This window comes from Anser cygnoides, chromosome 1 (genome assembly GCF_040182565.1).
Source record: "Anser cygnoides isolate HZ-2024a breed goose chromosome 1, Taihu_goose_T2T_genome, whole genome shotgun sequence".
NCBI lineage: Eukaryota > Metazoa > Chordata > Aves > Anseriformes > Anatidae > Anser > Anser cygnoides.
In genome coordinates this window covers 180,303,677-180,328,737 of record NC_089873.1, presented here as the reverse complement: position 1 = coordinate 180,328,737, position 25,061 = coordinate 180,303,677, and the positions used below count along the sequence as shown (strand labels likewise).

The 25,061-nt window shown below is 38.9% G+C and overlaps 1 protein-coding gene and 1 long non-coding RNA gene across 7 annotated transcripts in view; one reads left to right on the top strand and one right to left on the bottom strand.

Annotated features, from left to right (window-relative positions):
* Positions 1-16,885, bottom strand: part of AKAP11 (A-kinase anchoring protein 11) — a 43,834-nt gene extending 26,949 nt beyond the window's left edge. For 3 of the 6 annotated variants that reach the window (XM_066988235.1, XM_066988249.1, XM_066988252.1), the window contains exons 1-5: positions 16,753-16,885; positions 11,769-11,872; positions 5,831-5,947; positions 2,086-2,133; positions 572-706 (exon numbers count right to left, since the gene is read on the bottom strand). In XM_066988235.1, coding sequence (XP_066844336.1) covers positions 572-706; positions 2,086-2,133; positions 5,831-5,947; positions 11,769-11,828 — 360 coding nt within the window. In that variant the 5' untranslated portion in view covers positions 11,829-11,872; positions 16,753-16,885. Of the gene's footprint in view, positions 1-571; positions 707-2,085; positions 2,134-5,830; positions 5,948-11,768; positions 11,873-13,392; positions 13,635-16,752 lie in introns of those variants that run through there. The other 3 variants (XM_013179576.3, XM_013179578.3, XM_013179579.3) reach the window with 3 other exon arrangements.
* Positions 16,886-17,076: 191 nt separating this feature from the next.
* On the top strand, positions 17,077-21,880 carry LOC136789016 (uncharacterized). Its single transcript, XR_010827716.1, has 3 exons — positions 17,077-17,814; positions 18,983-19,071; positions 19,626-21,880. It is a non-coding gene; the product is annotated as an uncharacterized lncRNA (long non-coding RNA).
* The last annotated feature ends 3,181 nt before the right edge of the window (positions 21,881-25,061 follow it).

Below are 25,061 nucleotides of genomic sequence, written 5' to 3'. Positions count from 1 at the left end.
TGTGCTTAACATTATTTCAGTTTATACATTATTTGTTTCAATATATAAAAAAACTTGTATGCAACATGATTTAATTTACCATGCAAGGCAACATTGCATAAAGTTGCTTTAACAACGTGTGGCTGGAGAAGAAAAGAACCCACTGAGTTTCATAAAGACCTGACACTAATAATTTCTTGGCATCTCTGTTTCAAGGAGGGAAGTCTGGAGAAGATGGAAGGCAGAGCAGAGCAGAGCAGAGATGGGCAAGTTGACAAGTTTCACCTTCTTTCCAAGTTGGCAGTAAAAGGGACTATACTTCAGCAAAAGGACTGGATCAGCATCGTAATATTTGTTAGATATTTTGAGTTAGTAATACAGGTACTTAACTGTACATGAGAACAACAAGTTTATTTTGAGATTTTCTAACGCACATTTTAAACAAAAACCACAGAAATGTAACGTTAATACTATCGTGGCCCAAAAATACAAACAAAACAAGGTGTGATATTATTAAACTCTTTAAGAGGCCAAACAATGCCTCGTTAAGGCAATTCTGTACTTCAGACATGCAAGACAAAAAAATATTTACCTGATGTTTTGTGACACACGGTTTTGCCAAGGTCTTCCTAACATCTTTTAGAAAAACAACCTCATTTTCTTTTAGTTTGCACAACTGAAGTGATTTCAGAACATCTGGAAGATCTGCAGAAACAGCTGCCACCTCCTGATTTTAATGTATGAAAATATTGAGAACAAAAAGTGAAAAAAAATAAGTGAAAAGCAATGAAGAGGTTTTGATCTCATATCCCCCCCAAATATTAACAGCGGCTACTTCTGGTAAAGCTTCTCTTTTATCCACTATTTATTATCCTTTTCTCTACTTACTCTCCTGAGCTCTGATATAAAACTCTTTTCCACGAGTAATTCAATCCACAAATCTTTAACTCACTCTCCTACCAAAAGAAGAATTTCCACTGTTTCTCATGGGACAGAAAAGGCTTAAACATCACAAAGAAGAATCTTGGAAGCACCGAAAAGCAACTGCACATTGTACAAAGTACCCAGCTACATACAGCAGACTGATCTCATCTAATAACTGTTCTCAGTGGATCGCTACATGCTCTTAGCATGCTTTATTGGAATGGTGCTATAGCCCGCTATTATAGGAAAAGGAACATTGGCTTTTTCTTTTTCAGCATTATCTCAGGTAACTTTATATTTATTGAAAACACAGAAAAGGCCTGTGAAGGATTTATGATGTTTTCTTTAAAGCAATCTAAACACTATGCATCTATATTCTATGAAGCAAGTCTTCATAAACCTACTCAGCCTAATTTTTGTATAAATGTCATCTAACTCTATACAATCAAATAGCTCTCACCCATACTTGGATGAATATTTAGCAGGACTATAATTTTATTAATTAGCAACAAAGGTACAATTCTGAACACAAATGGATTCATACGTTTCTATTGTTTAATAGATGTTTTAAACATCAGCAAATCATTACAGCAATCCCTACTGAGTTCTAGACAAAGTGTGGAGTAGCACTACAAACATGTTATGGTGTTATACTGACATACAAGTTGCAGGAGAGAGATAAATCCTTAAACTTCTTAAAATTGTATGACAACCCCACAAATTGGCTACGCTTCCCTCTTTAGATATTTCCTCATCTAGCTCTCCAGAAATAATAGCAATTGCATGGCTAGCAGTCAATTCAGAGAACTTCTAGCTTTGCACACTGCGACTGCACTACATTAATAAGCACAAATATTAAGGTCACAAGCAAAAATATTGATACATACAGTTTTTAACAAAACAAACAAACTACAACTTAAGTATGCAATTTCAGACCATTCCAATACAAAGACTGCTTCAGACTGTATTTAAAATAGATACAGAAACACTAGTGATGACGTTAAAATAATTATATTAAACCTCTCAACAATGTTTAAGACTGTTGTGCTTTTAAATGCTGAATGCAAATATATTTCATTTCCCAAAAATCAAAACTCCTCTATCCAACAAACTGTGTAATACTTAGAAGAAAGCACCAGTGCTGAAGAACATTGTTTTCCAATCCAGACAGACATACCATACCTGCAAATGTGCAGTACCCATCTCTTCAGCAAAACCTATAAATGTAATCTGTAGAATAAACACATTAACAATATTAAAGAAACAGAACAGAATTTTGTAGGTTTTCTATAGAAATTTAAAAGTTTAGCAGATTTTATCATAAAGCTTCATTCTACCACCACAAAAACCATACATTTGGGTAGCATAACTTGCCTGAACAGTAGTGCAGAGTCTTACATATAAACAGTAACATTATAATATTTGACTTGTAAATATCAGCTCAGACTAAAGGGCACATACAACATATAAAACCCACTACACAGAAAATTTTCTAATGGCCTATTCTCTGGTATAAATTTATCAACACATACATGTCCCATTCAGTCTGTTAAAATAAACATGATTTTGCAAAGATCAGCGCTTTAAGCTGGACACGTATAAACCAGTTCCGATCTGAAATCTGTCCATGCTAACAAACTACAACACATTTGGATATACTGAAGAGAGCACAGTGCTAACACCTAGACTATCTACCACGTAAACTGATTAGCCTCAGGCCAAAAGACAGCAGATGTGTTTTAATCCACTTGTTTGCACGCAATATCCAAGTAGACGAACCCCTAAAGTAAAAGGATTAAAATATTCAACCTCAAAAAAACCTTGTCAGACTCAAGAACCTGGTATATGTCAGAAATGTCAACCGTACCTCCGGTTTTTGGTCTTGTAGACAGGGGTGATATTTTACTATACTCTCCTTCTATTCTGCCTACAGGCATCTTGTATCATTCAACACTATCAGATCAAAGGCAGAAAATATTTTGTATTATCTTCATTCTTCAGTGCCAGCTCATGATCTATGTTACACACACCTATTCAAACTTTGTTTCCAATGTCAGATTTCCTCAGTTCTCATTTAATATTTCCCTAATGACTCATCAATAGGGTAACTGCATACTACTAAAAACCCAAAGCATTTATTTTCAAAACAAGGTTGTAATAACTGGTACACAAAGATTAAATGCTTCCACTGATGTTTGCCGTTAAACGTGATATGGCTTGTATTCAATTATTTTAGAGCACTACGCAATAGAATGGATTTTTCATATTCAAGTCACAGCTCACATAGAATCACAGAATGATTTGGGTTGGAAGGGACCATAAGGATCATCTAATTCCAACCCCCGGCCATGGGCAGGGACACCTCCCACCAGACCAGGTTGCCCAGAGCCCCATCGAGCCTGTTCTTGAACACCTCTGGGGATGGGGCATCCACAACTTCTCACATTAAATTTGTGACACCTACTCCCTGTTTATATAAAGTAGTCAAATGGTTCTCACATCTAAAATTAGCAAAGAACACCTCTGTGCTTATCATCACTTACTGTTTCAGCAACTTGCCTGTGCGTATATAGAAACTATGAAAGAACTAGAAAAAGAAATGGCTGAAAAACAATTGCTTTGTAGTGTATTTGAGTTTCGAGTAAGCGGTACGTTTTGTCACACGTTGAAATGATAAGCCACCTTTCAAACTGAAATCATACTAAAATACTAAAAATTCTGACTTATTTCATGTGGTGTCATGTTAGGAAATTACTTTGCCCCCAGAAAGCATCTTCCTGTTTACATTCACTCATCCTTATTTCAGTTATGACAAATCCTAAATGAAACACTTTGTAGTAACATTCCAAAGAGCTCTTGGCAAATTACATTTCTCCAGCACCACACTCACTGTGCTAACTATGAAACAATCCTTTTCAAGTGATACATCCTTCAGCTCCGACTTTTTTTTTTAATCCATACAGTATCTGCAAGACACCTTTCAATTCCTTCGTCTTTTACCTGCACAATACCAACAATATGAACTGAATTCCTCCACAGAAGAGGCATAAGAGAATACCAAGCAATTTAAGGACTTGGAGGAAAACCAGTTCTCTGAAGATATTTTGGGAGGCTTTAGGGTCTGTTGATGCTCGTACACCCATTTGATGCTGGTACACCATTTCTGAGCAGGTATATGCTCTTCTGTCTTCTTACATGTCCTTTCCTCTTCCTCAAAATAGTAATTCCAATCCCTTCCCTCTCCCACAGAATACTTCATTGTGCAAGACAGGGCAGCACGCAGGAGCTGCAGCTTTGCACAGATGAGGACTAACAGGTCAGTATGAACATTGATTAGCCAGCAAACTGCCATCAAAGAGACCACACCACTGCTGAGTCTGCCTATTTCTGCCTCAGTGACAACATTAATTTAGATTTATTATGTCTAAGCTCCAGTCTTCACAGAAACATAATCGATCACCTTTAAGATCACAAACATGTCTGAAAATAGCGCAGCCATTCAGAAGTTGTTGGGGAGCAGGCCAGGGAAACAGAAAGGCCAACAATCAGTAATACAAGCCTATGTTTTAAACTATATGTGACACTGGATTTGAAGGTTATCGAAATCCATGGGCACAGAGGTGCTTGACTGAAATGGCACAGGAAGCCTAAATCTGGTTTTCATAAATCTAAGCAATTACCTTCACAGTCCTAATAATTTCTTTTAACAACATTCTATATATAAAAATACAGAGAAAGACATCTATAAGAAAAAACACCTGTTCTGTGGTCCTTCTATCGACCCTCTTACATTTCAACCACAGGGCTCTTAATTGTTTGAGCTAATAAGGTAACTAAATATAGGAAGCTATCTTTGTCCATAGGGACCATCGTTATAGACACATCAACTGTTGCCAGCTGTTTGCTGTTCGGCAATTTTTGCTAAAAAAATAAAGGGGGGGGTGTGTAGGGTGGAGGGTTCATCTTTCACAAGAATAGCTCCTTGCCTGCTCCCCAAACACTTTACCCAGTCACCAACCTCACTATCCAGCCAGTTCCCAACACCCTGGAGACATCCAGGCAATCCTCCCTCCCCTCTGCTGGTCACACAATCTGCCTCTTCCCTTTCTCCTACTACTCCTTACCTAACTACCAGTCTTCCTTAATGATTTTCTGAGCTTTTTTTACTTCATTTCCACTTCTCTCTGACCAGTTCAGGTCACCATCCCCTTCCATAAGCTCCTTTGTCAAGCCTGTCAACTACTCAGTAGCCTTCTAAAGCTCTTAATACGAGATACACAGTACATGCTGCTTCTTAGCTTTTTATTTTCCCTTAGAGCAGCTTCTCCAGTCTTATAACTTAAACAGTTCTAGTCATCCTCCTCACAGCTCAAGATTTACCTGTATAGTCCTGATTTTCTGTCCTACTGTTTTTTATTGTTTGTTCATTTGTTTTTTAACCCTTTTTCCACCACCAGACCTTGTTTAATTTTTGGCCTAAATATTCATATACGAGAAGCCCTGATCCACTGTACTGGATCTGCTTTTAGTGCGGATATTCACAAGGTAAATATGGGTAATCCACAAACGTTTATCTGCAGACCTGGATCAAAATGCTCCGCTACTTTTGCTAGGGTACTGTCCATACAACCTGATCACAGTAGTGCTCACAAATGCAGTACACCCAGTTACACAATTCTTACAAAGTCCACACGTTTTGTTATTTAGTTTCACAATTCCCACAAAGCAGAGAAACTTCATCTTGAAATGTCACTGCTGTTTTCAACACTAGAGTGGCTGAATTCAAGAATGACAATTTGGGGTAGAGAGTTACCAGCCAGTAAGTTGCAATATTGCTCACATTTGCTATTCCCATTCTGCTGTAAACTATATAATCTTCTACCGTAACCAAAAATATATATATATAAATAGTAAGGTTAAGCCAAACCTCAATAAAATGATCTTGTTCTTCCCGATTTACACATTCATCTGCTGATATACTGCATAACTCTTTCCTGCTGTGCAGCAGTGACTTCATAGACTGCAGAACACCTTCACCAAAACTCTGAAAAAGAATGGAAAAAAAAGGACAAATGTATTTTCAGTTTTCAATACAGGGTCTATCCCTTACACTCCCATAGGTGTCCTTACTATAAGTATTGCTTCAAACAATTTTGTATATAAACCACCAGTTTTAACTACTAAATTCCACATCTTGAGTTTAAACAGATAAGGTCTTTTCTTCAAGAAAATTTTATTGCAAAATAAGTTGTCTGTACTTAAAAAAAATAATAATAATATGGTGAGAACATGTGGACTTGGGAAAAAGAAACAGATGAATCCAAGAAGAAACCCAAGCCCCACCCATTCCATTCCCTGGAGCCTGTACATGGAACTTTCCATCAGCTTTTCCTTAAAGAGAATGAAAAGCAAGTTTAACCAAGAAATGTTATAGAGGTGGCTTCACCAGTCAGAGTGGAAGAAAACAAACAAAAGAATTCAAGAACCACCCTACACATTCTTCTTCCCCATTCTGTGAAAAAATAATGAACTTAATTCTATGTAATTATTTCTTTTAACATTTATTTAAATGTATGGTGACATGCAAGCATGGCTAAAAAAGGTTTGAAAATCTAGGAATTTCTCCCAGTGTAACAAAATGCAGCAAAACAGAAGCATTATTATCACTGCTATCTGGAATCAAATAAAACAAGATGACAGAAAAACTGAAGGTGTCCTCAGCTTGTAAGAAAACCACCCTACGATATCCTCTCACTTTATTTTTTGAAAGTCAGCCACCTTTTTTCTTCAATTTTGTTTTTAAAATTGTCTTCTCTAGCAAGTAGAAAGGTTAAGAAGTGAAAATAAGACCACAATGTGGTTATAAATTGTCGATCTAGTTATTTATTCTCCATATGATTGCCCTGATAAAAGTTAAGTGAGAAATGCATCAAGTTTACAAGTTATTTCAAACCTGCATAGCTTCGTCAACAACAGTACAAGTACTAGAAAGTGAAATTTAGTCACAGAAGGCTTTGCATTTCTGACAATCCCACAACAAATGCAATCCCTTTATGGTAAAAACTGATCTTACGTATCAAAATTAAACCTCAGGAAAGATGATTCTACTCTGAAAAAAACAAAAACAACAGTGTTATACACTACCGCACTAGAAGCCCAATTAGTATGGCCAGTGTTACCACGCTTGTGTTCATCGTAATGCAAAACTAGGAAAGCATTTCTAGAATGGATAGACAAAAGCAAAAATTCAGGATCCCTGAAATTACCAAAACATATTTCAGAACACTAGCAAACAAGGCTAGGACAGCAATGGCCAAGTGACATTAAAGCAGTCAAAACAGGCATTTTTATGGAAAAGTAAGAGATGGCAATGCAACTGAAGTACTTTGGAGTGCATTTAAGGCAGTTTGGGGGTCATTTGAAATAAATTTTAAATTGATTCAAATAATTCTGACTTCCATCTACTCCTTTGTCTCCCTATGTTTAGCTGCAATTTTCCTCTCACACGTTGCATAAATATCTCCATACTTTCCAAAATATGTAGACAATATGCAGACTCTGACTCTCTAAATCACTCAAATTTATAGGTGGCTGCAATGCCAATACTGCTCAGAGACTCTCCCCCAATAAATCTAGAAGCACTAACTCTCTCCCCCACTCATCCCACAGAAAAGTAATTTCTGAAGTCAAACCAACATGTTGAATGTCTCATTTTCAGCTTATACAATAACTTAATCAGTCACAGCACTCAAAACATTAATAAAAAAGTCAAACATGACCTGCTAATTCTCTGCAGGCCAGAAGTAATCCAGTCTGACAAGTGCTGAAGATTATTCTCTAGTTATTGGGTTTTCTAAGGCTACAAAGTATCAACATACATCTTAATTATATGTAAGTATTTTCTTCCTTAATAAGTTTAATATTTTGAAAGAAAAGGCAGGATGGAAAACTGAACAAAAGTATGGTATTAATAATTACTATAGTTCAAGTTACTAAACTCAAATGTTTGGAGAATGCTAGGCTGAAGTACGTAAGAAAGAAATATGCAACAATCTGAAAAAAATCTCCCTCAGGTCTGGAAGAACTGTCAAACAATACCACATGAAGGTCTGGCAGACCCCCCGCTACCAAACCCTTGCCACGCAAACCCAACGCACACACTGACAGAGGCCCTACATGACTGAAGAGATAAAATATACTGACTTAAGAAAGAGTGGAAGGAGGTGATGTGTGTTTTTAAGATCATATGAATGAATATAAAAGAGCTTAGAACATGGAAAGAATAAACAGATACGGAAATTACCAGGCAGAAGATAGATCTCATCTACCTCGACCACATTACCTTCCATAGTTTACTGACACTGAATCAAAGGGAGAGTTAAAAAACGGAGAGCTTGTAGAAGAGCTGCTTCTGGAAAAGAACTGGCCTAGACAGAGCCAGGAAAGGGTTTTTTTGATAGGATAGCAGATGTGGGCCAGTAACCAAAAATCAACTTCTTCCAACTTGAGACTGAGGTCAAGTATCATCAGCATGAATAAGTGTTAAAAAAAAGAGTAAATGTACAGATGAACCTGGCAACTCAAAGCAAGCAGGTATCACCAATTAAGAAGAGAGGTGGCATATACAGGAAGAAATTCCTCAAGGTGATAATAGTTTGAAATGCAAACGTATGAAGCACAAGGTTATGTCCTTAAAAAACTAATAGGAAGCATTTAAATAGAATTCTGAATTCACGAGCTGGGAAACAAGAGACCTGACTTTGTCTCTCGATCACGATATAGCAGTGAATAATGAATATGATGCAGCACTGAAAATAGCAAACTTGACCCTTACAGCATCCTTTACCAGAACTGACATCATTCCAGTCCTCTGTAATTGCACATACCATATCATCCGCATGTAAAAAGAAGATTAACTTGCAACAAGCACAGAAAGGAGGACTATGAAGGATAATCACTGGAATGCAGACGCTTTCATACAAAAGCACACTAAAACCTTGGCTTACAGTTTCCAAAAAATCGAGGTTAACGGAGAACAGACTTATGACTGTAAATACACCACGACAGTGAACATCAGCAAAAGGAAAAAAAAATACTGCTTAAGCTGAATACTGACACCTATGAACAGGTATAAATTTGCTGTGAATAGTTTCAGTGTGAAATTCATAAAGTTTTTAATCATTACAGCAGTGTGGTTCAAAAAGGCTTAAAATCAGTAGTAGGGGATTTTGGAGTTCAGGGTTTTTTTGTTTGTTTTGGTTTTGTGTTTTTGTTTTAATCTCCTTCATTAACAGTGAGACTGTATTTGAAAACTTATTCATATTACCACAACTCTGCTTTTGACAGCAGAGGACTGGACTCAATTTCAGGGAAAACCTCTTATCCAACAGGCACTGAAAGCTAATTCCCTCAACTCCAGCCTGTGAGACACTCAGCTAAATTAAAAATTGAAAATCTGATAGTCTCAGGGCCTCGCTGATCAGCATAGGTAAAGACAAGGTCATCTTCAGCAGAAAGATCTTCATTTGTTCTTTTAAGTAGTACAGCTACTACCAATATGCATCTACATATGGGCAAAAAACCAAGCTACCTAGCTACTTGCTAGGTCTGTGTACTCCTTCCTCACAGCAATCTCGAATTCACATGTGTGACAGGAAACCCTACTTCAATAGTAGGTTTGAAATCTGCATTCACTAAGTTATAGTAGGGGAAAATACAAATATCCTAAATTGCATGCAGAGCAAGACAGACCTCAACAATCAAAAATCCTTATCACTTCTCCAGCTTAAAAGAACAATGCAGAGTTTTGCATTGTTCCCTTTGTAGACCGCAGATCAAGAAGTCATTAGCTACAGATCCTTCACTGTATGACTAGCATACAGTTTCTACCAGTAATCTCAGAACTGTTTTATACAACTGCTTCCTAAAAATTTCAAGCAACCAAACAAGCCTGCATTATGTCTGTAACACTGGAAAAAACAACTTTGGCAAGGCTAGCAGAAGGAAATTTCCAGGAACACTAACGGTAACAGAAAAAAATCTCATTTTTCCTTCCATTATTTGCCAAGAAATCAAGTCCAATGCTGGCAAGTCACATTTACTCTGCTCTTAAGTAACAAAAGAGCTCTTCTTGACTTCTTCTGCTGTAAGATTTAAATGGGCTTATTATTTTGAAGTTACTTTGTAAAAATGGAAACCTGAACTTTCAATGTGCATACCACAACCACGCACCGACTTCTACAGCTACTTGAACATTTCCTTTTGAAGTATTATGAAGACAGGACTCAGACTGCAAGCTGTGAATCAACAGCAGATGAAATACAGTGCAATTCTGACCACCCTACTGCCTGGCTCTGTGAGAAAGAACGGAAGCTCTCCACCATTTCTTAAGTAGCTGCCCCTCAGGGAAAAATCAAGAGGAGGCCGCTACAAATCAAAACAGCAGAGTCAGGCTGGATGAAAACAGAGTTCTGTGAGACACCTGGGAAGGGTGGAATTCATGTCACTGGAACCACACAGTCCTGACTGCTTAATGGCAATTCATAGAACTAGCATTTTAGGCAACCGTTATTATCTGTGAGGAATCACTAGTCACTGTCATTGTTAGAGAGATGTTTCTGCAATGCAAAGGCCTAAAAACCTAGGGGATTTTTGTCTGTTTTTATGTTGGGGCTGTGCATGTTCAAATTGAAGAGGAAATAAAAAGGGCAGATTAAAAACATCCTCTAAAATTCACTCTATGCTCAAGCGTAAAATGACCTGAATGTTGTTAAAACGAATAATTTAACTGTAGTTTATTCGTAAACCTGTAAAAAGAGTTGTATACACATTGTGTCTTAAAGTGAAAGAATATCACCCATAATTAGAAATTGCTTAATGCATGGCAGTTACCAGAAACTGGAAGATAACATTATCAGAAGATGGCAGTTATCACAAACATGGCAGATAGCAGAAACTGGAACAAGTGATTCTCTGCCTGGCAATTCCATAATGCTCATATCTACTCTCAAGCTGTTCCTACAGGACCTATACTACATACCCGGACTTTAAAAAAAAAAAAATCTGTTTTATGGAACAAAACAATGCAGTTTCCAGGTGACAAAATTCTTTCTTGCTCAGTTTCTCTTCTTTAGCACCATACACAGTTTTAAGTCAAAAGTCAAGGAAGATCCAGAAAAATACTCATCTGCATTCAACTACTTTGAGAAATATCATTGGATAAATCAATTTGTTCCTTCAGGATAAACTGCCGTGTAATACTTTCATTTGAGGAAGCTGTAGTTTATTTCTCTAAACCGAAGGGACAAAATAAAAAGAATAAATAAATACTGTTCAAAAAATAATCTTCCACAAGTGTTAGGCAGACTTTACTTTTCTCCAAAGCACCACACAGAAGTTCACGTAAACAATAAAGATAAGCCAGGATGGAAACAAAGGTCTAAAGATACTACAGTAAGCCCTAACACAGATTTCACATAACAGTTTTCAATGAACACTATTTATTTTAATTTCATATAAATGTGAACCAACACTCAAAATAAAATAAAAGAGTTATATTCCATAAACAAGGCAAATTTTAACACACAAATACATCACAGTTATATCACATCACCTCAAAACAAAAAAGGAAGACAAGAGGCAAAAGCCTTCTTGCAATTATTCTTTCTCACAGTTCTACTATGCTAAATATGCCAATGCATAAAGCAAGGACAGTTTTTTGCCTCTTTGAAACATTAGTCTACCAAAGTTAAAACTTAAAAAGCAACAAACACAAACAAAAAATCCTTAACGTTCACTTCGTTTATTATTAGACTGCTGCAAAAAAAGATGCAAAATCTATGAATTATTTTTTTTAAATGAGTTACCTTTTTCACAGACGTTCTTGGTTTCATTCGACTGCCCTGAGCCCTTGCGTACGTATCCATGATTTTACCAATCTTAGTATCCAATGAAAGTCAGCTCAAAATACCTACAAAAACATTTACACTTGATTATTTTTATGGTTCCCCGCTTAGTTAGTAATACACTTTGAAAACACAAGTAGACAAAACAAGAGCCAACAGAAAGAAAATACATTTTGAAACTAAGATGAAGCAGCACACCATCCAGCTTGTTGCCCTTGGAAAATATACCGCCTTAACTTAAAATGATGCAGAAAATGTAAAATTAATGGTAACAATAACCCCCCCCACACGTATTACAGCTAGTTCACAAATGTTTATTTAACTACATTTCAATGGTGCCTTGGTGGAAGACAACATTCCGTGAAACACTGTTTCATTATTGTTGAGCCTTGGGTGAAGCTCATCAGCAGGCTCTTGTACCACAGAAGGCACCAGAACAACGCTTCAGCAATCCGGAGGGGAAACGTAGCTCTTACCCACTTGACCAACTGGCCCGATTATCTCTGTCACCTACGTACAAACAGCACACGACCCCTGTTTAGGATAACACACATCCACAGGCTTCTCGCACTGCTCTGAGCAGTCCTGCCTCAGCTGGCAAAACTCAGGGGACCAAGGACGCATTCACCAGTGCTTCATCACGATCGGTCAAAAGAGCTTCTGCTTAAGCCAGCTACCCTTACTGACCTCAAGCCCAATTCTAACAACAAATACATGTATCTGGGAATGAAATTTAAACAGGTTTCACAATTTTCTCTGTTTAATTCACAGCAATAGAAAGAAACAAAATAATCTAGTTTTACTCATCCCTATATCCCCCCAAAACAGTGATGAATAAAAGGCATTAATAAAAACAGAAAGCGTATGCTGGCCTTTTAAGTCGTATAAAAGTTTTGATACTTCATCTTTCTCGATGGTCACAGAATTTAGCCAAGAAAAGACTCCTGGTAAAATAAACCTGGTAAGGAACATATCAAATTGACTGCAAAATAAAAAATAAATACATATCAATACATCAGAGCATAGGTCTCCTTTGCATAGCTAACCAGCTTGGTTTTCTTGACATCACCTCAAGCACACACACACTCTTTATACAGGAACAAGCATGGGTTTGTCCTTGAGCAGGTGTAATTTAAATAAGAAAAGTAGTACTGACATAAAGTTATCGTATTCTTCATCTTCTCGCCCCCATCAGCAACTATACAAACAAAGCTTCCTCATAGGTATAATAATAATGATGATTACAGATATCTATTCACATTCCACCTTGATTTCTGCTTTTCTTCATAAAGATGAACTTGCCAGAATCTTCAAAAAAAAGTTACACCTACATGAACTGCACCATTTCCATTCCTGGAGCACAGTATCTCACTTAACTAGCTCTCTCTCAAGTTTGGAAAATTAAGACAACGACATGAAACAGATAGGCAGACAGAATATAATCTGTATATAATAAATTCAAATAAATCTAAATTATAGAAAACTTCTGTGGATAGAAGATTAAAACCATAATGATGCTTCTGTTTAGACTCGCGTGTTAAAAAAAATGCCATGAAATAATAACAAGCAAGAAAAAGAAGCCCACCTCCCTTGTCCCTGCTGCTCTACCTGAAGTGGCTAACCCACTCACTGGGTTAATCTCCTCACACCCGGGAACCACTCTTAACACATCCTTGTGCTCAGAACAGCAATCTCTGGGACAGCTGGTTTCTCACCTAGGCTCGGGTACTACTGCTCCAGCTCTGCCATCCACAGACCGACCGTTCCTTGCAGCAATTCTAACAAAGCCTGACACAAAAATCACGGAGGTGACTTCATAGCCACGTGGGTTCCAACAGCGTCTACTCAGGTACAGCGCTCCACAGCATTTAAGGTTAAGCATTATCCTAGGGTGTCAGCGAGCACCCACACGCCCACGCTGAACCCCCTGCAGCATCACATACCTCGTGGAACTGGCAGCCTTGTAAAGCACCATGCAAAGATGCTGGAGAATAACTCTACTGGCTTACCCCTGGTGGTGGTTTTACTCGGGTGGGTGGCCGAGATCCACCACAACCGCTCTCTCACTCCCCCTTCCTCTAAGATGAGCGGGGAGAAAATATGATGAAAAGGGCTCAAGGGTTGAGATTAGGACGAGGAGATCGCACAGTAATTATCGTGACGGGCAAAACAGACTCAGCATAGGGAGATAGTAAGATTTTCTGCCTATTACTAACAAGCTAGAGAAGTGAGAAACAAAGGAAAGAAACCAAAAGCACCTTCCCCCCACCCGCCCTCTTCCACCTCCTCCCCCCAAGCAGCGCAGGGGAACAGGGGAATGGGGGTTGTGGTCAGTCTATAGCGCTTCTTCTCGGTCACTCTCGTCCCCTGTGCTGTGGGGTCCCTCCCACGGGATGCAGTCCTTGCTGAACTGATGCGACGTGGGCTGCCCACAGGCAGCAGCTCTTCAAGAACTGCTCCAGATATGGGTCTGTACCACGGGGTCCATCCCTCAGGAGCAAACTGCTCCAACCTGGATCTCCCACGGGCAGCAGCTCCTGCCAGGTCACCTGCTCCTGCGTGGGCTCCTCTCCACGGGCTACAGGTCCAGCCCAGAATCTGCTCTGGCAGGGGTCTTACACAGGCCGCAGGGTACTTCTCCTCCGGCGCCTGGAGGTCCACCTGCTCCACCATGGTCCACGTAAACCCACTACACCCCTGCCTCAACTTGACACCACAGCCATTTCTTCTTGTCTGCATCCTGCCCTATACAGGTTCCCTCCACCACTGAGGGTATCCCAGGTCATTTCAGAGAAATCTCAGGGGTCCTGCTTGTCCAGGAATACAACACAGAACAAAAATTGAAGATGAATAAAATTATTATCTGTTTTCTACAGTACCCAAACTTTCAGACTAACTGGAAAGGAAGCAAAAATACTCACAAACAAGACAGCCTGGAAATAGTTTGTACCTTGTTTAAAGTAAAACCCAATATTTATGGTAACTTCTACTTCTTCACACTGTATTTGACTATTAGATTACATTTCCTCCTACTGTAAACTCAACAAAAAAGGGGAATAAATGGCACAAATACCAGATGGAAGAGGAACAAAACTTTCCTGGTACTGAAAAGCTATCAGCATTCATTAAACAAACACGGGAATAACTGACAAAAGCCCATTTAAGCATCTCTGTCTTTCTAGCAATTTTATTATGTTTTCTTTAGCAAACCATTGGCAAAATGATTTTAAGCTTTCTCATCAAACCACATAATAAGCATTCAGCTAGCTTTCCCAATCTTGTTTGAGTGCCTGTAACTGGCAAAATTCAGGAGTGAAATCAGCTTAAGTGCATTCAAGAGGAATTTTGCCATGAACTCTAACTCTGTATACAAATTTATTCCACACAACTTCACTGAAAGTCAGCATGCACTGACAATCATTAGCAAACAAAAAGGAAATCTTTTTTGTCAGTAAGCACAAGCGTGCGGAGCAAATCTTTTAAGTAGCTATATGGACACGTACACGTGTCTTATGTTGCATGGACGTGTACACGTGCACGTCTATGTTACAGGTATACAAGGTCTTGAGGCGTTTGAACTGTACATGCAATAAATCTGAACTATACACAATAAGTTCTTATTAAGTTTCCTTTATGCTTTTTTATTTCTCTTTTCTAATAATTTATCACTTTCATTAATTGGGTTGGCAGTCTTGAAACAGCCTATTTATAAAAATGACAGACTGTCCTGACCACAGCCACATCCACACTAAGCGGGGTAGGTAAATACACCTGTGTTAGAAGTGCTGTATTCTTTTGTTCTTGCTTGAATCTGTGTCATTTTTTCCCCCCTAATTCATAGAAATATGACATGGATACCAAGCTTCACCAACTTCAAGAGAATCCTTCCTTTTCTCTGGCTAGATCACTGTTAAAAATCATTGCCCTTGCCTTTCCCCAGGACTGGACCTGAATTCTCAAAATACAGCCTTGGAAAAAAAACATTACTCCGAGTACCAGAAATATCCATTAGTCTAGATTTTGGGGGGACGGTGCAATTAAGTTTCTGTACTTTATTCTGTCACGTGTTTCATGCATAACTAAACCATTTAAGGGGGGTGATGTTGTTTTCCAAGCAGCAGCATTTTTTTAAGCGAACTTACTCCCTCTTAGAAAGACCTTCACCAGAGAACACCTTGTTTAGGAGGCATTTTTTTCATTTTATAATCACACCAAATGATTAACAGGAAGAGGGAATAATCTAATTCACATTATTATGCTTCCACACTGAGTAACACGTTCCATCAATGTACTTTTTCAACTGCCCACAGATTTTAAAGAATCCACAAGGGGTAAGAAATTACGAAATTACATCAACCAAGATGGCATAATTTAATTATCATGCCTCAAAAACTCACCTTGCCTGCGGGCCTAGAAATCCACCTGGACAAATGGAACCAAACCCTCTCTAAAAATACTTGATTTCCAAAGGATTTAATATTGGCAGTACTGATGCCTTGATTCAATTGGACAATTCTGAAATACCCTTGCCAACATGAAGTGATGTAAGGCTGTTTCCTAGTGTAAGGGCACAGAATGGGGTTATTTAAGAAATATTAATTTTAATACCACTGATCACGTCCAGGTACAACAGGAAGCTTTATTTTTCGATGCCTCTCTCTGGTAACATCCCCGAGCTTCAATAACCCCGTTATAATACCAGATCTATAGTTCATAGTTACCTTATTTTCCATTCGATACGCAAGGGAACCAGCGAGCCCTACAGAAACCACTTCAGGTGTAATAAAACCCCCCAAAATCCCCTCAGCGAGAGCCGGGAAAGCCAAGAAGCAGCACTCGCCGCTCCCCCTCCCACCTGTGGCAGCGGGCGAGGAGGAGGAGGAGGAGGAGGAGGAGGAGGAGGAGGAGGAGGAGGAGGAGGAGGAGGGGAGCGGCCGGCCCGTACCTGTCGGTCTCCCTCAGCGCCCGCCGCCATTTCGCCTCCTCCAGCGCCAGCCCCGCCGCCGCCGCCGCCGCCACCCCCGTTACGGCCGCGCGGCCCCGCCCCCCGCGCGCGACGCTCTCGCGACGCTTCCCCCTCCCCCCCCCCCCCCAGCCTCACCGGGGAGTCGGACGGGGGTCACGTGGGGCTCCCTCCGCCTTTCCCATTGGCTGCGGTCGGGCACCTCGGAGGGAGGGAGGGGCTGTGAGGGGGCGCGCGCCGCCTCCGGGCCTTGGGGCCGTTACGGCCGTTACGCGCCCGTAGGGGGCGGGGCTGTGCCCGGTGAGGAGACGGAGGGGCGGTAGTCTCCTGCCGGCAGGGCACTAATGGGGAGGTTCCTCGAGCAGTACACAATGGTTAATGTTCCTCGAGCGATGCACAATGGTTAATCCGACACTAATGACGCTGTCCCTCCCCAAAAGGCTCCCAGTGCCCAGCCAGGTTTAGCTGAGGCTTGGCGTACCAGGGTGCCACTGTGTCTACAGTGGCAAGTTGGTTGTGACAACCTCTGGAAGACGTGAAGGAAACAGTCCCCAGACTTGTTCTCAGCAAGAATCCAAAACTTAGACAGTGGCAGGAGGTGGAAAAGAAAATATTAATTAAAAAAAAAAAAATAGCCCTGTAGCTTTTTTATTGAGGATTTCAAAGTGTGACTTACAGACAGACAGAGACTGCCTTGAGTTCTTATCATCTGCATTTCTTTCTTTCCAGCACCATCTGAGCCCTATGGAAGGGCTGTGGGAATTTTTGCTAGTAGATCTCCATAACTTTTCCACATAATTCCTGTTTCTAGTTTTACTTAAGCAGTTACCTTCCTATTTAGTCCTTGATCACAGGCCATTTCGGGTTGTATAATCGTTTTAGACACTTTAGAAGTCAGAGGATACATATTCAATTACTCATTTTGCCAACAGATAGAGCAACTACATTTTAATTTACCCTGAAAACTAATAAGCTATGGGGCAAAGCCTGCAAACCATGCACAAATGAGGAGGATAAAAGAAACAAAGAACTACTGGTCCTAAAGTATGTCACAGTGTTAGCTAAGTGGGACAAATAAAAGGTCTCTCATATTCCCAGCAACTGCATGTCCCTGTGGGGTGGGGAAAAAGTAAATGAATAATTGAATCAAATTTAACTCAAGTTTGTCATCATTTCAATGTCCATCGAGACCATCCTGGTTTGGAAATGTATTCTTTTGAGTAAAGAAATTGTTACAGTTTTGCAGATCTTTGGTTAACTCAAAAATACCTCTTTTTGACCAACAATCCAAATACCCTTCAGTTTTCATGAAAAGTAAATGGTCTGTAAGAGGGGTTTGTTGTTCTTCATATATCAAGACTTACAGTTGGTAAACATTTACCAAAACAAAATATATCTGGAAGTAATGTAAACATGAGAAAGCAGGCTTTAAAAATAAATTCAAGCTTTTTATTCCCTTTGTTCTATAATTCCCCTTAGACTATTCAGAATAATGAGTTCCTATGGCTTCCTGCCAAACCCTTAAAAAACATCAAGATTTACCCTCATCAGGAAACTATGAAACAAAACCCACAGCACGCCATTGTTGGTCAGAAAAAAAAAATGTTTTTTATACAATAATAAAAATTGAGATAGCTTTGAAATTATCTTTTCTTTTTTTCAACTGATTTAAGGTCTGCCTATGTAAATGCACAGGAAACTTGGCTGGTCAGCCAACGCTTCTTAAATGTAGATTAATTATGAAGAAATAGAGTATTTCTGGGCTCCAATATTTTGTGTCCTGTACAGCACATTTTGTACAGCTTAGTTTTATGTTTTTCAGAGCTGGGCCTCCCCAGCTGGGGCCTGTCCCATTGCCCCCAGCCAGGAGGATGGGCAAGCTGGGAACAGCCCCAGCCCAGAGCATCAGGCTCTTCTGTGGGGACAGAAATGGGTCGAGGCCATGCAGGATGTCAGTCCATACATGGGGGACAGGATCAGGCCTGGGGAGGGGAATCACAGCCAGCCACAGCCCCAGGACATCAGCCCACAGGTTAGGATCAGGCCCAGAAAGGAGCTAGCATCAGGTGAAGCTGGCTGGAGAGAGCAATGCATCTGTAGTGTCTTCTGTCTGCTCTTCCTGTATCAACAACGTGTATCTGTAGAATGTTTTTGTCAGAAATATTATGTCATTGGCACTATCCTAAGTCACCATCTAAACCTGTCTTTTAAGCTTGATGTTTTCAAGATCACTGGCTTGGAGCGACTTTTTGAAGGACCGTCTCAGACTGACTTGTATGTCATCCTGCAAAGGTATTCAAGGTGAGTTTTGTAAAAGGAGATGAAGGATTAGTTGGTGATTTTATGGTAGTTTTTCATCTGTTTTCTTACTAGTCCCTTACTAAGATTTCTTCCTCTGTACATGACTTCTACACAGCTGCATAATTGTATCAGTGGCTTGTTAGTTTTTGTTGTTGTTGTTTGGTTTTGGATGATACTACCTGTAAAACATGTCCCTCTATAACTAAAGCTTTTTTAAGTCCAGGCAAGACATTAAATTACATCCTATAAACTATGCTGATGTAATTAATAATAAGAAGAATTTCTTTCTCAAAGGCAGATAGATAATTTATAGTCTTGCTATTCCTACTTTAATTTGAGATAGAAGCACTTTTAGTCTGAAAACCTGGGTAAGCCTTTCCACTGATGCCCTTGCAGTAGGCTGGGAAGGATCTGCCGTTCTTGATACTATTCTCAAAATAAATAAATAAATAATAAAATAAAATCTAAGGCTTATTTAATGTGAACTAATGATATAATTTCATGAATGATTTTGGGTGGCTTATCTGTTTATAACATAAGTTTCTGCTTCCCAGCCCAGCTACCTAACTGCTTTTACATCTGAACTGCTTCTGGACTGTGCCAGCATGAACATTTGTGAAATCAAGCAGTAAATGAGATTGAACTGAGAAGACTAAAAAACAACCTGCTTTCCTTCCTTTTTGCTGATCCAGTTCACCAACATAATAAATGTGTCAGCATCGCACTGGGGATAGCACAGAGACGACCGCGTACAGAAACAGCTTAAATTGGCTTGTTCTGCCACCAAGTGCATACCCATGTGATGACTTGCATTGCCCTTTAAACCCTGCTCGATGTCGCCTTGAAAACACTCTTGACACACCTACCAACTCCAAAACTGGAACTCTTCATCTGAGTGCGTTGTTTCATTACTCATCCTGTCAGGAATCTTTCACGTGTGCTGTGCCATGGCATTTGTCTCTGACAAATGGTTCAGTTTCGGGCATTATGGCATAATGGTTTCTTTAGGCTGTCTCACTAATCTGTTGTTTCCAGTGACATCTCTGAGAAGTAATTTTTATTTGCATGTTTTTAGATTTTTTTTATGTCTTTTTTTTTTACAGTGAAACTAATAATCTTTATATATAACTATGTTGCACTATTATTATTTTTTTTCTTTCCCAGGAGTTTGAGCTGTAACTTACATAAATCATCTCCCAAAACAATTTGCATGAAAGACGTAATCCACAGACTATATTCAGAATTCATCACTCAGTTCACCAGTTATGTCCTGCTGACAAATGGCTTCTCAGAGCCAACCTATTAGGCCTTTTAATACAAAATGGAAAGCGTTGCAAAATAACTTTATAAAGAGATGTATTGTGCTGCATAAAGACGGCTTCAGATGCTATGAGATTCTTATCCAAGGACTCTCTGGAGTCACATCCTTTCTGTGCATTGTGTTTACTTAAAGGATGCGATAACACCGTCACTACGTTACACAAGGGTGTACAATAATAACGAGAGCTGGCTGGGAAGTGAAATTTTTATTCTACAGGAAATTCCAGCTTGTCAATATTTTGTTTCATCGAGCACTGCAACAAAACACGTTGGCTCTGCAGCCTTTCTGGCAAAAATGGAACAATCTATTTCTTTGCCAGCTGACGTGCCTGGGGAGCCAAGAAACCAACTGAGCAGTCGGCGTATTGCCAGGGGGAGAGAGGGCCAGTCAGCTGAGCTAAAGTAAACAGCCCTCTTGGGTGGACTTCTGTCCAGCTGCCACAGCCATGTCATGGCTTTAGCTTCTCTCAAAAGCTGAGATGGAACCAGTACTATCCAACTTTTCCAGTGCCAATCCGTTCAATCAGAAAGTGCACAAACACCCTCCCAAAAACTGACTGCTGTCAGAAAGGAATGAAACTGTACTTCACTTTTGATTCCTTATGGACTTCTTCAGCTTTGTCTTGTGATCTATGCACCTGTTGTTTGTTTGCTTGTTTGTTTTCCCCACTAGTGTGAGTTTATGACATCAACAAATCTTTCCTTAGAGATCACAGATGATACTTGAGCCCAGAAGGGAGTTTTTAGGGTGTCCTTCATTGCTAGTTTTGTGACTATTGTTACTCAAATGTTGTTATGTGCCAGGAATACCTAATAATATCTGTTTGCATATGCCAACTATCCAGAAGGGACTGTTATGATAGACCATTAGATTGAAATCAACTCATGTCTGTTATCAAATATATGTCTCAATGTCTTCAGTCTATATTTATGGATGAATCTAAGTTACAATGAGCTTGTCAAAGTGCAGTCATGAGGCAAATACATCTGAACTAGGTAAAAGATTGTGATCTTTACACCATACTGTGTAATTGGTAATGTCAAGGTCAACACTAATACAGAGCGCCCTCTTCATTTTCTGAACCAGCAGTGCATAAGTGCTAAGTTTGCTGAAGACAGCCTTAGAAATTATTGCAGAATCCTGGAATTGTTGGAATTACCTTTCTGTTTCAATGTTTTTGGAAAAGGTATTGGAAAAGTTTGTTAACAAGTACATCTTTGCCTTCCTGCAGTTTAAGATTATAGTATCAGCATAGAAGTCATAAGCTGCTTTTTAAAATGTTTGTATCATCTCTGTTTGAGAATAAATCTCATCATTTTTAAAATCTGCAGATACTGTATACGCTGCAAGAAGGTTTCTACAAGAAATCTCTCAGTTATTGCCAACCACTTGCTGCATATATTTGCTCTTTAAAGCCAAGAGATGTCATATACCATCATTATTTCAGCTGTGGTAACACCAGGGGATAATGAATTCCCTCGTAAAAGTTTAGCGATAATTAAATTTTCTGCAACTTCATCTATTTAAGTAGTCTCTTACATTCCTGCTGTGAAATCAGAGGAACAACAGATGCTTTGCTGAGCTACATTTCAAATCTTGTTCCTTCTACTTGTAAATAAACCTGACTCTTATTTTTGTGTCCTCTCATTCAACTACAGTGGAGGTGCTACAGCATTCGTGGTGAATCCCATCCTGTTACCATCTGGTTTCCAAATTATTTTTATGGTGGTTGCTTTGCTTTTCATTGACCTTTGTCCTTTGTCTTTCCTATGCATGTCCCACTTTATTGCTGTTTTTACAGAGTATATGCTCAAACTGGAAATAATTTGTGTTGTGAGCCTTTTCCCACGCTGAAGATAGTCTAATGTGCAGTTCATGGTGTATTTTCTTCTTCATTCCTGGTGGATTTGTTATGCAGTTTGCTGTGCACTGCTGCAACATATGTTAAAATGTGCTCTTTCTCTCAGATGGTACAATAACTTCAGCATAAGTTTAAGGTTTAAGTCAGTCTCAGTCAATATGTCCATTTGGATTGCCCAATTTTATATTCCATGCACAAATAAGTGCTGCTGTGAATCATTTAAGTCTCTCTGATTCTTAACTTCCTCAATTGTACCACGTACTCAGAAATTGTTTCATTTCCTCCCTCATTTGATACATAAAAGAAGAAATGCTCTTTAAACATCAGTGCATTTAAATGCATTTTACTGTCTTCTCTGTCAAAATATTGAAGGGAAACTGACAAGTTCTCACACTGCTTGGTGACACCTTTTCAGCAATAACAGGAGTATCGGTAGCTTCTCAAAAAATCATTTTCACTTCTCTTAAAAAAAAAAAAAAGAAACTAGGAGTGACAAGGAAGAAATCAGACAATCTAGGAGTGTCATGACTAGGAGTGTCAGACTAAGAGTGTCACGCTCCTGCATGTATGTGGTTGTATAAAAGCTCATCATGATGCAAAGAATCCCTAAATCTTTATGCCACAGAAAGGCAATTATTATCCCAACGGCTGCCGTTGTGAAAATTGGCCACTGAAAGCTCTGGTCCAAGGACCTCTTTGCAAATCATTGTTTGGAGACCAAAAATCTCGGCCAGAATGAGACAAAGAATAGAAATGCCTGAAAGAAATACTGATAGTTGTTCCCTACTGTAGTAAGATTCCTAAGTGACTGTTTCTGAGCTACGTTTACTGAATGCTATGTCATTTTCCCAATGAAGATTTCCCAGGAAAATTTCTGAGCTCAGAAATGCTACATTTACACAGCCTATTTAGAGTCAAATACATTTAATTTTTCAACTGTCACAGGAGCAGATCAGAGCAGAAATGTGGAATGTAAACAAGTAAGACTGAAATGTATTTCCAGAACAAATCTAGTTTACCTACAGAATTGGAGTGATGGTTACCGCATGTACTCCTGATATCTAAAAATAGCTTTGTCGTACACAGTAACTGTGGGCTAAAAACTATAAGGAAGACAGGATCTGAAGTCTATTGTGCCAGTGATGCAATGGGCAGGGTAATGTTAAACTATGCCAAAGTAAATAGGAATGACTTTAAAATTTTCTGCATCTAGAGACATAAAGATAATGACCACAGTAATGTCTATAATATTCTGTCATTGAGTCAAGGTGCAGCTTGACAAAGAGCAAAGAAGCAGCTCCATGATCTTAGTTTGGCCAGGAAGACTGCAGGTGAATGGAACAAACTAGAATCTAAGAACAAGTCTCTGCATTTCTTTGTGGCTAAAATGTGATATGCAGAAAATAGAGTATCAGCTGCAGAGCAGCAAAAATATTCAGAAGCATTTTCAGTAGTTTCTCTTATTGCTCAGTTGACTGTGACAGTAAATTGAGTTTTCTGAGATTCAGAAATAGTGTAAAATTATACATTCTAGTAAGGCCATTTGTTGTTATATTGGACATTGTACCAATGATGTATTAGTCATTCTTTTAATTTAAAAAATATTTTCTAAAAAATGTTTTTCATTGGTTGAAAGGGGAATAAGCAATTATCTCTTTGGTCATTTGCAAGAAACTGTGTTAGGAATATTTGGAAATGTAAACAATAATAATCATAAAAGTATATTAAAATCAACTTGTTTGAACTTTAACAGTGTATCATCATTTTCATCTGATAAGACACTGTTCTATCTATAAGTGAATAGAAAATGAGAAATGGTATTTGCTTTCAAATGATTGCCCAGGCCACATGCTGCATAATAAAACAGATGTGCTATAGATAAGTCATACTTTGATCCTGAAAGCTGTGTTGTAAAAAGCATTGCATCATTTTTTTCCTTATCTGCAGAAAAGTTTCCAGAATTACCAGCAGCTTTTCCTTTCATTGGCTTTGAAGATGTGGAAATATTGAGGCTTGTCCCTGCAAGATGGTTATCAGGAAAGACTGCAGTCAGAAGGTTTCCTAATAATTTTCCTGCTACTAGAAGTGAAATAACGATTGACAAATTGCAATTTTGGGGGTTTTAGGGGCAATAAAGTTGTGGTACAGGAAATAAATTAGTGGCTGAAGCCTCTATAATACTCGTGTTTATTCCCCTTTATGCTAAAAAGTATACAGTAGTCATAAACAGAATTATGTGATCCTTCATGAGGATTGTATATTTGTATAATAAAGTCACTGAAAGGTAAGTTATAATAATGTACAGATGATGGATTCTGTAGTAATACAACATTTAAATGCATCATACTAAAGGAGGAAAAAAAAAAAAAAAGAGAAGAAAAAAGAAATGGATTTCATTTCTCCTACAGGCCTAACTTTACCATTTTTATATCCAAAAGCAAAGTTACGTTGATCTAATTTAGTTACTTCATTGGCAAAATTATGTTGATTTTCCAGGGCTTTGAAAACATTTTTTCTTTCTGAAAATTGATTGATAAGAATAGCTTGTGTGAAGAATGCTGAGAACATCAAGGTTTGGGAAGAATCATTGCAGAGTTTGCACACATCCTTTGTCAGGAAATAGCCAAATGTTTTGTCTTCGGATCCTAATTCTCTCAGGCTCTGGCAAGGCAGGTTTGCCTGAAGATATACTTTCTCATCCTGCCTCCTTCGTCATTCACAGAAAGGAAACCCTTTGGAGCATTGCAGTTCCTCCTATTCTGGCTGGCTGATTTTCCTTATCACAGAAAATAGAGGATATTTAATGAG